The 13,416-nt window shown below is 39.1% G+C and overlaps 2 protein-coding genes across 2 annotated transcripts; one reads left to right on the top strand and one right to left on the bottom strand.

Annotated features, from left to right (window-relative positions):
* Positions 1–463: 463 nt before the first annotated feature.
* Positions 464–7,146, bottom strand: sirt3 (sirtuin 3). The gene is made up of 9 exons (XM_067606964.1): positions 6,430–7,146; positions 6,287–6,342; positions 6,148–6,199; positions 4,438–4,617; positions 4,080–4,312; positions 3,876–3,976; positions 2,695–2,856; positions 2,000–2,212; positions 464–843 (listed from the first exon to the last, which is right to left on the bottom strand). Exons 1-9 carry the CDS (start codon positions 6,474–6,476, stop codon positions 820–822), a joined length of 1,068 nt encoding a protein of 355 aa, XP_067463065.1. The 5' UTR covers positions 6,477–7,146; the 3' UTR covers positions 464–819.
* Positions 7,147–7,284: 138 nt separating this feature from the next.
* Positions 7,285–13,416, top strand: psmd13 (proteasome 26S subunit, non-ATPase 13). The gene is made up of 13 exons (XM_067606842.1): positions 7,285–7,480; positions 8,608–8,686; positions 9,064–9,098; positions 9,190–9,245; positions 9,331–9,374; positions 9,459–9,545; positions 10,005–10,176; positions 10,253–10,332; positions 10,419–10,544; positions 11,229–11,291; positions 12,443–12,523; positions 12,781–12,897; positions 13,070–13,416. The coding sequence occupies exons 1-13, from the start codon at positions 7,380–7,382 to the stop codon at positions 13,163–13,165; spliced, it is 1,137 nt and encodes a 378-aa protein (XP_067462943.1). The 5' UTR covers positions 7,285–7,379; the 3' UTR covers positions 13,166–13,416.

Here is a 13,416-nt window from a genome sequence, read left to right as displayed (position 1 = left end):
TTTTCTTATTGTCAAAAAAATCCCACAAAAACACCAAAACCAACAATGAATTGATCTACTAACAAGTGTTGTGTGCAGTGAGAATAGTCACTAACTAATGCATCATTTCCTCCTTTTTGAGTCATTTTTGCTTAAAACTACATTTTAGGAAATTACTGAGAATTTCTTAAATGAAACTATTAGTCTTCCTCTGATGTTTTTGTATATTGGAGTCCTGACAAGCTTTAAAAGCTAAAACAATCATCTTAATTTCCTTATATATGTATGTATCTATGTATATATATATATATATTCTTAATTCTTATTCTATATTCTTAATAATATACTACTGAACTTTTGATTTTCAGGGATTTCAGAAGAATTAAATGGCTGATTCTTCAGACAAAGGCCACCGTTAAGTCATTTCTTACAAAGAATTTTTCCACACAGCTTCAAGAAACCAGAGACTAATGAATAAAATACATCTTATTGTACATCTTCTTTATAAAGGTCCACAAGGTATTCTACTGTACATATCACTCATTTTGACATTTTCTTTTTTGTTGAGACAAAAAGCACCTGATTTGATTGTCCCACAGTATCACTGTGTGTCACTGTCGTCTGTATCTGAGTCATATTTAACTGAGAAACACTTCTGTTATATTGCGTTTCCATTGCTGCTGTTCCTTTTTTTGCCAGTCTGTGAGTTTCCATCGACTCCAGTATGTCTGTTATTACATGATCCTCAGTCGGCTGGATGTAGTCCCTCAGTTTGGGTGTTTTTCATTAGCAGGTGCAGTAAATAAGGTCAAACCTCCAGCTTGATGCAGTGAAACAGTCTCACTCTTCAGTCTTTGTTGAGGCCTGCAGATAAAAGTACAAACATTAACATAAGTGAACTTATCAGTGGAGCTCGTGCTTCTAAATCACTGCATCTTTCACGACTATATGACTAAATCCCGTTCAGCTTTATATGATTTTAGTTTTATCTTTTGAGCAGTTTTATCACCAGACTTACAACACAACGGTGAGGTGCAGGAAGGCTCTGCACACTAACATGCAGGTATTTAATCAAAAAAGATTTTGGTCATTAAAGCTGCACTAATCAATGTTTTTATGTTGACATTGGATCAAATTGGTGTGTGTGAGTGTGTATGTGTGTGTGAGACTGAGGCAGAGCTAAAAGTGATTGAATATTAGTCTTATATTCATCAGGAGGCCATGAAGGCAACACTAAATGATCAAAAATGTTGCTCTGTGTCTGCTGGATGTGCTAATAGAAACTAACTCGCCATAACAACTTTATTAGCTAAGTAACATCAACATGTCTGTTATTTATGAGTGTAAAAAATAACCAAAATACACTTTTCTATCATTATTATTATTATTATTATTTCCAGTTTTCCTTCTTTTATTTAGATTTCTGACTGTTTTCTGTATTGATTTTAGGGCTGCAACTAACAATTATTCTCATTATCGATTAATCTGAAGATTACTTTCTCGATTAACTGTTTAGTCTATGAAATGTTAAAAAAAATAGTGAAAAAATAGCGTACGCATTTTCTCAGAGGCCACGGTGTCGTCTTCAAGTTGCTTGTTTTGTCTAATTAACTGTCTAATATGTAAAGATATTTAATTTACTGTCATATATGACAGTAAATTAAATATCTTTACAGCAAATCAAGCAAAATGACTTAAACTATTAATTGATCATCAAAATAGTTGTTGATTTTTCTGTCAATCAATTAATTAACTAATCACTGCAGCTCTAATTGATTTATCCTCAGTTTTGTGATATATTGTATGTGAGGAGCTTGTACTTGACAGTTGTTCTATCTGATGTGAGAGTTTATTTTGCTCTGATGAAGGTTAAAAACCAAAAGCTGAGAGACTTTTGATTAAATACCAACATGGACTTCAGTGTATAAAAAGTAAATAACCACAAAGGCTCATGTGAACCATGACGTTGAAGAGTTATAACGTAAGTGTGAGCTTGTAAACAAAAAAAACAAAAACTCACTTTCTCAGCAGCGGACGCCATCAGAGCGTCCAGCTCCTGAGTCCAGCCGAGGGCGTCGGACAAGGCTTGCACGCCGCTGACCACGTCGCCCAGCTGCACCACGTCATGAGGTCGGCGGCTTCTCCAGGCGAACGGACCCACCAAGTCCCTGTTGATGAGGAGTCGGGGAACAGAGCTGCGTACGGCTCCTGACAGACTGGCGAAGGGCTCCACCTGCAGGACAGAGAGTGAATAAGTTGATGGTTTAATGTGCTGCAGGTGCTACATCAGTTATAGCAACTTAGTGTTTTGTTAGACTCGTTTCTTTAAATTTTTAATATGTAAAAACTCTCATGAGACCCTGATCCTGCTTGAAACTATCACAATAAATAGATTTAACATGTATTTGATAATATATGGGAAAACTCTGTATGTTTTCCTATTAAAATCTTTTTAATTCTTCCACAAATAAGTGTATTTCAAGCAGCAAACAGAACATTTTGCACCAGTAGTACCAGTAACATTTAATTTAACAACATGTCCTTGCTGTAATATAATGTTTCAACTCTGAGAGCAGCATGAATGGAACATATCTGAAGTACTGAGTCAGTTTCTATGTTTGTTCTGTTCCAGCCCACCCAGCTCATATTGTAGATGGAAATACGTCAGATTAAAAAGGCCCCTGACGTTGTTTCCTCCTGAGTTTTGGCGCTCACCTCCAGCGAGGTGCCCATGATGATCAGCAGGTCTGCCAGTGGGAAGTCTGTGAGGTATTTGAAGAAGTGAGGCGGGAGCTCCTCCCCAAAAAAGACGATGTCAGGCTTTACTACGCCCGTACAGGTTGGACACTTAGGGACCGTCCCGCTCATCACGTCTGGCTGATGAAACACAGGAAAAACACACAAAATCATTTAAGTCTCCTCGACTAAAACATGTAAAAGAAAAGAATTTGTTTTTCTTTTCTTGTTCCTTCAGTTGTTTGTAGAGTTTGTTTTCATTCATCTGCTGAAGTTTCTCTGAGCTCATCTTAAATCTCAGATTAACACGGGTACCTACGAGCATGATTTGTGACATCACCACCAGTTTGGAGTAGAGCTGCAACAATTAGTTGCCAACAACTAAATTAATCGCCAACTATTTTGATAATCGATGAATCTTTTTGAGTCGCTTGTTGAGAAAAAAAGTCCAAATTCTCTGATTCCAGCCTCTCAAATGTGAACATTTTCTGGTTTCTTTAGTCCTCTATGACAGTAAACTGAACATCTTCGGGTTTTGGACTGTTGTTCGGGACAAAATAAGACATTTGTGGACGTCACTTTGGGCTTTGTGAAATGGTGACTGTTAGTATGACTTTTATCTGACCCTATGTATTTTACTGATTTTGGATGTTGGACAGATGACCTAAATATTCCATAATTTGCATGTCATTTTAGGTAAGATGATATAGCCCTTCTTGGGGGGACCTTTAAATACAAATAATGGGTTTATGGTCAAGTTTGGAACTGTTCCAGATGTGGTATGTAATGATACATAATATGTGGTGAGGTAGCTGTCAACCACTTGATTGGAGGGCTCCCAACTGACCTAGTGCCCATGGAAAACCTATGTTATTCATGTGATAAGATACAGATGTGTAACCCCATATAAGCTATGCACCGACAGTGGTACGGTGCCCAGACCATCTTTGTACATGGAATGGACCCGATGGCCATCGTCTAATAAACATCTTCAAAATAAGAACTTCGACAGCTCTTCCTTTGAACGATATCATCACACATCCTTCCTTTCAGTGACTGACATTTTTCACGTTCCATTTTCTGACTTTTGATAGACTAAATGATTAATCAAAAGAATGTAATTAATGTAAATGTTGACCAAATGTGCAGATCAAACTCACTCGTAGGTCCTCTCCTTCATATTGTCTCCTGCAAACAGTGCAGGTGGCCGTTGCAAACGTACCATGGGCCTCCACCAGCATCTTAGCAGGAATCCCTGCCACTTGACACAGACGATCACGAGTAAACAAGCATGAAATAATATGAAATAATTCCTTTGATATATCAAAAACAATGCAAAAAAAAGCAAAGATATAAATACATACATCTTTCCAGCCCGTCGATGTTCTGCGTGTACATCCTGAGAAGCAGACCCTTCTCGTGAAGCAGTCGTACAAAGTAGTGTGTGACATTGGGCTGGTAATTACCCGGATACAGTTCTTTGGCCAGGGCGAAGAAGGGTTCAGGGTTATGATGGAAAAAGCCGATCTCGAATATGGCCTCTGCGTAAGGCAGGTTATACTGCTGCAGGTTGTCATAGAGACCGCTGCCTGGGGACCTGTGAGGGAATAAACACTCATCTGTTGATAGACCCCAGAATACACCTGATATTTAGATTTGTATTTATATAAACGCTAGAATATGAAGACAGGAAACCACATCTAACTTTTTTTTTTTTTTAACCTGAAATCTGGGATGCCACTAGGAGTGCTGATCCCTGCTCCGGCCATCACTACGACCCTCTTGTACTGCCGCTCTCGGATGTTCTTGGCGATGCTCTCCAGGGTCTGCTGCTCGCCGGCTGCACCTCCGCCGCGGGAGAAAAGTCCTCGAGCGCCATCCCACTGGGGAGAGCTTGTTTGTCTGTAAAGATGCAAAACAGAGATGAAACAGTTTGTGCATGAACTTCACTGAGATGCACATAAATATGAGGTTCAGTGGAAGGATCAGTTTATTACTGAGATGTGAACCACCACGAAACTACAAACTGTTTGAATTTCAGGTGACATCACTGTTTCGGCACCATAAGCAGAGAAACTGCTGTCAATCTGGTACTGTCTCATCTCTTTTTGTTATAAGCACATTTTATTTGTTCCACTTGAAATCATTTAAATTGCTCTTATTATCCTGACTTCACTATGTTGCAGCTTGAAGGTGCAGAAGCCAGCATTGCTCTGATTGGACAAAATGGGAAAGACTGTTGTGTCCTAAGAACCACAGTCTTCATCATCTACCTGAGGTCTGTGGTACACTTCATAAACAAAACATTTATGCACTTGTTGGAGTCACCACATTGATAAGTGTCTACTTAAGAGCACCTAACATCTGCACATATACAAAATAAATACAGCATCATTCTAAAATAGGAATAATTTACACTCAGTAAGTGCTACATACTGTATATATACACTACACCTGACTGAAAGATATTTCAAAGTTATGCCTTTGTTACTTCTGTCTACTAGTGATTACTTGTAGTGGTTCAAATGGAAACCTGCATAGCAACCAGTGTCTTAAGGAGCCAGAGCCTGAAATAAAATGACACCCACAGCTGCCTTTAAGTAAAGGATTGTGTCCTTTTTTACAAGGACTGTGTATCATTTACACTGAAAGCACATTAGGATTAGATCTTTTAATGGCCGGTATGAACAGGAGGAACGATTACAGCAAGTAAAACCTTAATTAATGTTCATATGGGCACCTGACTGATGTCTTTAGTAAATAGACAAAAACATGCAGTAAGCAGACGGTATGATCCTTTAAAACTAACAAACTGTTCAGTTTGGTCCCTTCTGGTTGGAACAGACTGTAGTAATAATCCTTAGACACAACAGGCAGATACTGACATTCCCCGTACTCCTGTTACAAATAGCTTACAAGTTAGATAAAACATTCTCCCCCATTTAAAAATGTCACATACATATATTATAATTGTTATTCATTGAAGCTATGTGACTGAATGAATTACTTAAGTCCAATATATCATTTTGCAGGGCTGCACCATTACAGCGGATGGAAAATTCAAGGTGTCATTTGCAGCATTTGCATCCATTGAGTCAAATCTTCATCTGAAAAAGAAACTAAAGCTGTCAAATAAATGTAGTGGAATAGAGAGTACAATATTTCCCCCTGAAATGTAGTAGAGTGGAAGTATAAAGTAGCATCGAATGGAAATACTCAAGTAAAGTACCTCAAAATTGTACTTAAGTACAGTACTTGAATAAAACACTGCCCACATTTTACATCTGATTTAAATATGAGTCTGACCCTGAATGGATGTATTTATCTCTGGTGTGTGTGATATGATCCTTATTTTCATGTCACATTTGGAGATGCAAACATGACCCTTAACCCAGACAGAACTGGTGAACTGTCAGGATCCTGGTGAAATACCTGGACGGAGCTGCTGCACCTTGAGCTGGACACAAACTCCTTTCACCAAAGCCTGTAAAAATACAATGCATGTGTCATATATTATCAATCATAAATACTTCCTGCTATCGATTGATGCCAGCTGAGTCTGTGTACTAACCGTTTGCACACACCGTCCTGCTTGCTCTTGAACACAAACTGCGATACAAACAAAACCTGACAGGTGACATTAAAGAGGAGCTCACTACAGAAGCCATAACACAGCTGTGACTGCACACTAAACTAGCCGCAGAGTTTCATTACCTGATTCCTACTTTCCACAAGCAGATTCCTAAACGCAAACACGACATATTAACGCGTTTGGTCCTTATAAGGTCAAATAAATAGGGAAACTAATGACAGTCTGCTGAAATGTGTGTTGTTGTTGTCCTTTGACCTCCTTATGACGCGCCACAGTACCGTAGTGTACAATAAAAAGGTAGCTACACAAAACAGCTCAACCGTAAGCTACATCACTTTTTGTTTAATTATCCGTCGTTTATTAATGATGAACAACCCACTGGATAACATCTATTAAGTGTTTAACTGTCAATAAACCAACTTCACATCACATTTTGAACGAGCATGAGTTAAATGGTGCTGAAATGTTATTGTAGTTATTTGACCTCCGTATGACGCGCCAGAGTACCGTAATGTACAATAAAAGGTAGCTATACAAAACAACTCAACCGTTAGCTACATCACTTTTTGTTCAATTATCCATCGTTTCTTAATGATGAACAACCCACTGAATAATATATATTACGTGTTTTACTGTTAATAAACCAACTTTACATCACATTTTGAGCGAATATTAGCTAAACGGTGCTGAAATCTTTGCTGTGTTAGACCTCCTTATGAGGCGCCAGACTACCGTATACCGTAATGTCTGATATAGCCTAACAATAGCTACACAACACAGCTCGGCCGTTAGCTACATAACCTTGCCGCCTATTTTGTTTAATTGCATTTTCATTGTTTAATGATTAACAACCCACGGGCCAATATGTATAACGTATAAAACTGTCAATAAATGAACTTTAGATCATATTTTTGAGCGAACATCAGCTAACCGGTAACCGTTGGAAACGCCTACTTCATGTCCCATAATTCTTTGCGTCAACCCCACAACACGACAGGCTACTTGACGTTAGCAGAAAATTCAACAACACTCATCAGTCCCCAATAAATTTAACTTTTAACTTGTCGCTACCATGAAAGATGTCACCGGGTACCTCAAACAACAGCAGAGCAACAGCTCAACGCCGGAGATGGCGTCGGAGTGGCACACGCTGGAGGAACTGCACAACAAAAGGTAAAAAAATCTTCTGTTCGCCTGCCGTGCTAGCGCTAAACTAGCTAAGGTAAGCTAGCTCGTTCAATGGAAATGCACGCTGAGTCATGTACGGCACTAGCGTTAGCTCAGGTTTAGCAAGTGTCTTCTTTAAAATCAAAGCAGAAACGTGACGACTAATATTATATGCTGAGCAAATAGTCTGACTCTGGTTGTAGCTTTCAGCAAGATACGAGAAATTTCGGCTTGCGGATGTCAAAGTTCATCAGACTGAAGTTTTACTAGCTGTTGTGTAGCTTCTAGCAGAGTTCATCATAGTCATTGTACAACTGCAAATAAAATCTGCGCTTTCCCACTGTTTTGTTTGAACACGGCAATATGATTGAAAATCATGACACTTAAATGTGTCATGTAAAAGTTTTCCCTCTAAAGTATAAATGAATGTCCATCAAATATAGTCAATGTTAACTTGTCTTGACGAACAGCCCAATAACATTAAAGGACGGGTTCTCAAATTGTCAAGTCTGTCATAAAACAACAGTCAGGAGCTCAAATGAACAGGGAAACATGTTTTTCTTGCTGTAATCATTCCTCCTGTTCATACTGACCATTAGAAGATCCCTTCATAATGCACTTACTATGTAGGCTAAGTGATGGGGGACTAAATCCACAGTCCTCCATTTGTGCAAAAATGTATTTAAAAGTTAACATGAAACTAATATGAAGCTTCATCCCCATCACTTACATTGAAAGCACATTTGAAGGGGATCTTTTAATGGCCAGTATGAACAGGAGGAATGATTACAGCGAGGAAAAACCTCTTTCATATGGACACCTGACTGTTGTTTAAATACACACACTTGAAAAACTGTGAAGCTGTCCTTTAACACCTTTTGTAATAAACGGTGCATTTAAAACATATACTTCCCCTTTGGACCTTTCCATGTTTTGTCCCACAACATTGAAAGACTGTGTATGCAACTAGGGTCTCCTAAATGTTTATATACACCTAAACCATCATTTGTCACTCACTAACCATCAGTATCACTCCCTATGTTTGTTTTCATGCTGTAGTTTTTGTCAGAAAGCTGTAGTGAAACAACATGATGAGCTGGTGACTGACACTGTGTGTTTTTTTTTATTGACAGATTGTGGCATCAGTTGACTCTGAAGCTGACAGACTTTGTTAAAGATCCTTGCTTCAAAACAGGAGATGGCCTCATACAGGTAACCGCACCACAGTCACACATTATGCTGTAATACTTTGAATGAGTGTAGAGGATGCACAATGATGTCTGTTGCTAGAATTTCATATCATGTAGTGTGATATACGATCACTAATGAAGCTATTGATTTCTCATTTGTATATAACTCTCAAGGGAAATTAATTACGTCATTGCGTTTCAGTTTCTTCCATTGAGGACTGAACCACTCTGTTTAATCCAGTTATACGAGCCACACCATTCATATTGCAGCAGCATTTAGCAAACCATCAGGAACAGAACAAAACCCAAACACTTATTAAAGTCGCAGTAGAGAAACGGTTTCTAATGAGATTAACATTTAATGTTTTAACTTTGTCTGTTTGTATTTTCTTCTTCCAGCTCTATGAAAATTTCCTCAGTGACTTTGAACACAGGTGAGCTAGAAATTGTAACATCTGCTAATTCAGTATTAACATGGTGTTTGCTTATTCAGCTGCTAATTCATCGTTTTTGATCCCTCAACAGAATCAATCCATTGTCCCTCATGGAGATCATTCTGTATGTTGCCAGACAGATGACAGGTAAGGATACCTTGATGCAGGAGGGAATATTTCTCTGCAGAATATGTTTATTTTGGGGTTTTAAGACAATAGTTTTTGTTTCCAGATCCTAAAGATGCCATCGTTTTTCTGGAGAAGACCAAGGAAAAAGTAAGTTGATTGAAACATCACAGGTTTTGAAATGTAACTGATGCATTTTACAATCAGATTTTAACGAGTCTCTGTCTGATTCAGGTGAAAAGCAGCGAAGAAGCCGTCATTCTCTGCAAGACATCTATCGGCAGCCTTAAACTGGAGATCAATGATCTTCCTGCTACAAAGGTAAGAGCTCCTAAAATCTCCGCCGCCTCCCTTTTTTTTTACATTCGCTGACGCAAAACGAGCCTTACACCTCATTCAGATAATCACACGTTACGGCACATGCTGAACGTCAAGCTGCTTGTTATGATCACACATGATTCGTTAAAGCAGAGCGTCAAAAACCAACAGCTGTGCAACAAAACAACAGGAGTGTGTTTTATCTCCTTTTTTCTTACTGAGATCATTTTTCAAAGGATAGAAAAGTCAGAGTTGGTTCATCCCTAATAAAAACTTTACTAGAACATGTTAAGTACTGCTGACCTGCCAGATGATGTCATCTCTAAGCAGCCTAATTTATCCTGAAAACAATATATGATGTTTCTGGCTGAACCAGGCAAAAACATCCAGTCAGAACAAATATGATCCACCGCTTTACGCCTTGATCAGCTCTGATCGCCTCGTTGTCTTCTTCACTTCCAGAAAATAATTGAAGAGGTCGAGGAAATGTTGAATAACTTGCCCGGAGTGACGTCGGTCCACGGCAGATTTTACGACCTCTCCAGCAAATATTATCGCATCATCGGGAACCACGCCTCCTACTACAAGGACGCTCTGCGCTACCTCGGATGTGTGGACATCAAAGACCTTCCAGGTGAGCGATGACAGAGCCACAGTGAGTCTTTTGTATTAACGGCAGAGAGATTAATGTTGTCGTTGTTTTTTCACAGAGACAGAGAAGCAGGAGAGGGCGTTCACACTGGGACTGGCTGGACTCTTAGGAGAAGGAGTTTACAACTTCGGAGAGCTGGTGGGTTTTTTCACTAAACGCAGCGTTCTCTCCGTGTGCTGAAGCTCAGCGTGCTAACAAGCGTTTCTGCCGTTTTGTCGTTGCAGCTGATGCATCCTGTGCTGGAGTCGCTGAGGAACACAGACAAACAGTGGCTCATCGACACACTATACGCCTTCAACGGAGGCAATGTGGAGAAATTCCAGGGCTTCAAGTCAGCCTGGGGCCAACAGGTGATTCACTTACATACAACTGTTCAACGTAGACTGAGACGATAGAGGTTAAATCACCTCTGAGCAGCATGTAAGGACTAAAAAGATGCTGCTCCGGTGAGGTGAAGTCTACCAGTCTAACCATTTGGCCGTTTGTTAGAACTGGTGAAACAACATGAGTGTTATTCATGTATTTGGCAGTTTATCATTTAGAATAAAAACAGTTTTCTGGCTCTTTCTGTTTCACTTTCAATAAGGTGAAAAGGAACTGTTTGGTTTTGGGGGATTTTTATGTTCTGCTTTCTTTAAAATTGTTTATTTAACTGTGAGATGATCCTACTGTAGAGTAGTTTACTGGATATCTGTGACCAGGTAGAAGAATACATCTTTAAAGCTCTCTAATGATGAATGAAGAACCTTTTATCCACTTACTGATAGTTTGTTTTAGGATATAAAAGACAGAATAAAAACACCGTCCACACAGCCTGTATACAGAGTGTTGCAGTGACACGTCCTCCTGACAAAGGGTCTTTGTATTTTGTAACATAAAGTAGAAATGTCGACACTCAGCAGCTGAGGTGTTTGTATCCTGCGTCCAGAAGCAGAATAATTTTATCTGGAGTTTGACAGAAAGTTTTTCACTCGTTCATGTGGATCAACTTTAATTATTAACCGTCTGATTCATGTTTCCTCTCTTGTTCCTAGCCGGACCTCGCAGCACATGAAGCCAAACTGATGCAGAAGATCCAGCTGCTCTGCGTGATGGAGGTGAGATTCCAGTTGTGTTTTAGCCCTGATCTGTGATTTTTTTTTTTCCATTTGCGTTCTCAGAGACTCTTAGATTGAGTGTGACTAATATATCTCCTAAACATTCATAAATCATAAAGCAAACACACTTCAGAACTTTCCTGAGAATTGTCACATTTTTAACTTCAATTTCAAAGTAATGTATCATGAGTACAATTTGTATGAGGGGAGACCAACAGTGTCAGACTTTGTAAACCCACTTCAGGCCTCATCAGACCAGCATTAAAAACTGTGAAATCTCAGAGCAGAATAAACTTGATTTGAATGGAGTCACTAACGCAGGAGGAGTCAATACGTGCAGATTTTTTGTTTAGATTTATCTTTGGTAAACTTCGACACGCAAATTAGCTCTGTTGACCAATCACAGACCATCCTCACAGTCTGAGCCTTTAATGAAGAGAAAGAACGAGATGATGAACGAAGGAGGAAGTTGTCATATCAGCTGTGTTGCTCCGGTCAGCTTTTACTTATCACTTGAAACAAATATCACGATTAATTATCACATTTACCTCGGTAACGATTAATCAAATGATACCTCATTAAATACACCTGAGTACCAGATTCTCAGTCCTCACAGTGGAACTCTTATGATATATTACTGAATGATATTTAGTTACCATATTCACTATTTTAGGTATTTGTTTGCTAAAACGGAAAATATGAAGTGAAATGTATATATTATATATAATATAATTCATATTATTTTAACAACACTTTTATGACTTTATCATCATCCAATCAGCTGGATCTTTTATAGTATAGAGTGACGTTATTTTAACTAACACTGTATGAAGGAAAACATTTATTAAACGTATCAATATGACTAACATAAGGTCGGTTAGACAGTCATAATGTTGGTTTTTGGTTGTTTTTTGATTAATTGCCCAAACCTGAGCAGTTGATACAAATATCATCATCTCTTAAATGAACTGCGTTAATCTAACATCTGGTTAGCAGCTGTTAGCTTGTCACCAAGTTTACAACACCACCACTTATTTCACCAGAACGCACAAATCTCTTAAAAGCGTTCTGAGATAATTGTAGAGTGACACAGACGAGCAGGAGATGAGTGTCGATATGAAGGTTTAAACTCTGTCTCCTTCCTCCTCCAGATGACTTTCACTCGTCCTGCCAACCACAGGCAGCTGACCTTCACTGAGATCGGCCAGAGCGCCAAAATCCCCGTTAATGAGGTCAGTTGGATGATGAGAGTATTTCATCAAATGTCATTAAATCCTTCGACAGCGATGAGCATGATCGACTTTTTATTACCAGAAAGAATAATGTTGTTTTTCTATCGTAACTTCCTGTTTCAACACCTGGATGGAGGTGATCTTGAAGTAGTTTAACATTTTAATTGTGAATTAGTAAATATTAGTGAGGTGAACCGATGGACTGTCGTAGTTTCTGATGTTGTGTGACGGTGGTTTCTGCATGATTTTCCCTGCAGGTGGAGCTTCTGGTGATGAAGGCTCTGTCTGTGGGCCTCATCAAAGGCAACATTGATGAGGTGGACCAGAAGGTGCAGATGACCTGGGTGCAGCCCAGAGTGCTGGACCTGCAGCAGGTTAGTTCACACCGCAACAGAAGAGATTAATAAGTAAAACAGAAGAGAATTCATTCACGTTACAAGCATTTTATTGTGCATCAAGTTTCAATCTTCAACATGTTTCCTGCTCTGTTGCGTGTCATGTCTCTTACCTGCTGGTCTGACGCTCACCTGTTGGTCTCTGTTTCAGATTAAAGGCATGAAGGAGCGGTTGGACTTCTGGTGCGGTGACGTTAAGAACATGGCCATGCTGGTGGAGCAGCAGGCCCACGACATCCTCACCTAAACGGTTTCCCTCTTCAGTCCTCAGAGGGACGCCTCACTTCCTTCCCCGCACACAGCGACTCCTGTTTGTTTTTTGTTTTGTTTTTTTTTTCTTTCTATCGGATGTTCATTCTTTCATTACTGTCACTGTTTATTACCAATCTGTAAATTACACTGTGGTATTTTACAAATAAACAAATTGGTTGAAACGTTATCCTCACAATATGGACTGAGAATATTGTCTAAAACATTAATAAACATGTCCAAATATCA

This window comes from Thunnus thynnus, chromosome 1 (assembly GCF_963924715.1).
Source record: "Thunnus thynnus chromosome 1, fThuThy2.1, whole genome shotgun sequence".
Taxonomy (NCBI): Eukaryota; Metazoa; Chordata; class Actinopteri; order Scombriformes; family Scombridae; genus Thunnus; species Thunnus thynnus.
Note: the sequence above shows the minus strand (reverse complement) of the source record. Positions and strands in the feature narration are given on the sequence as shown.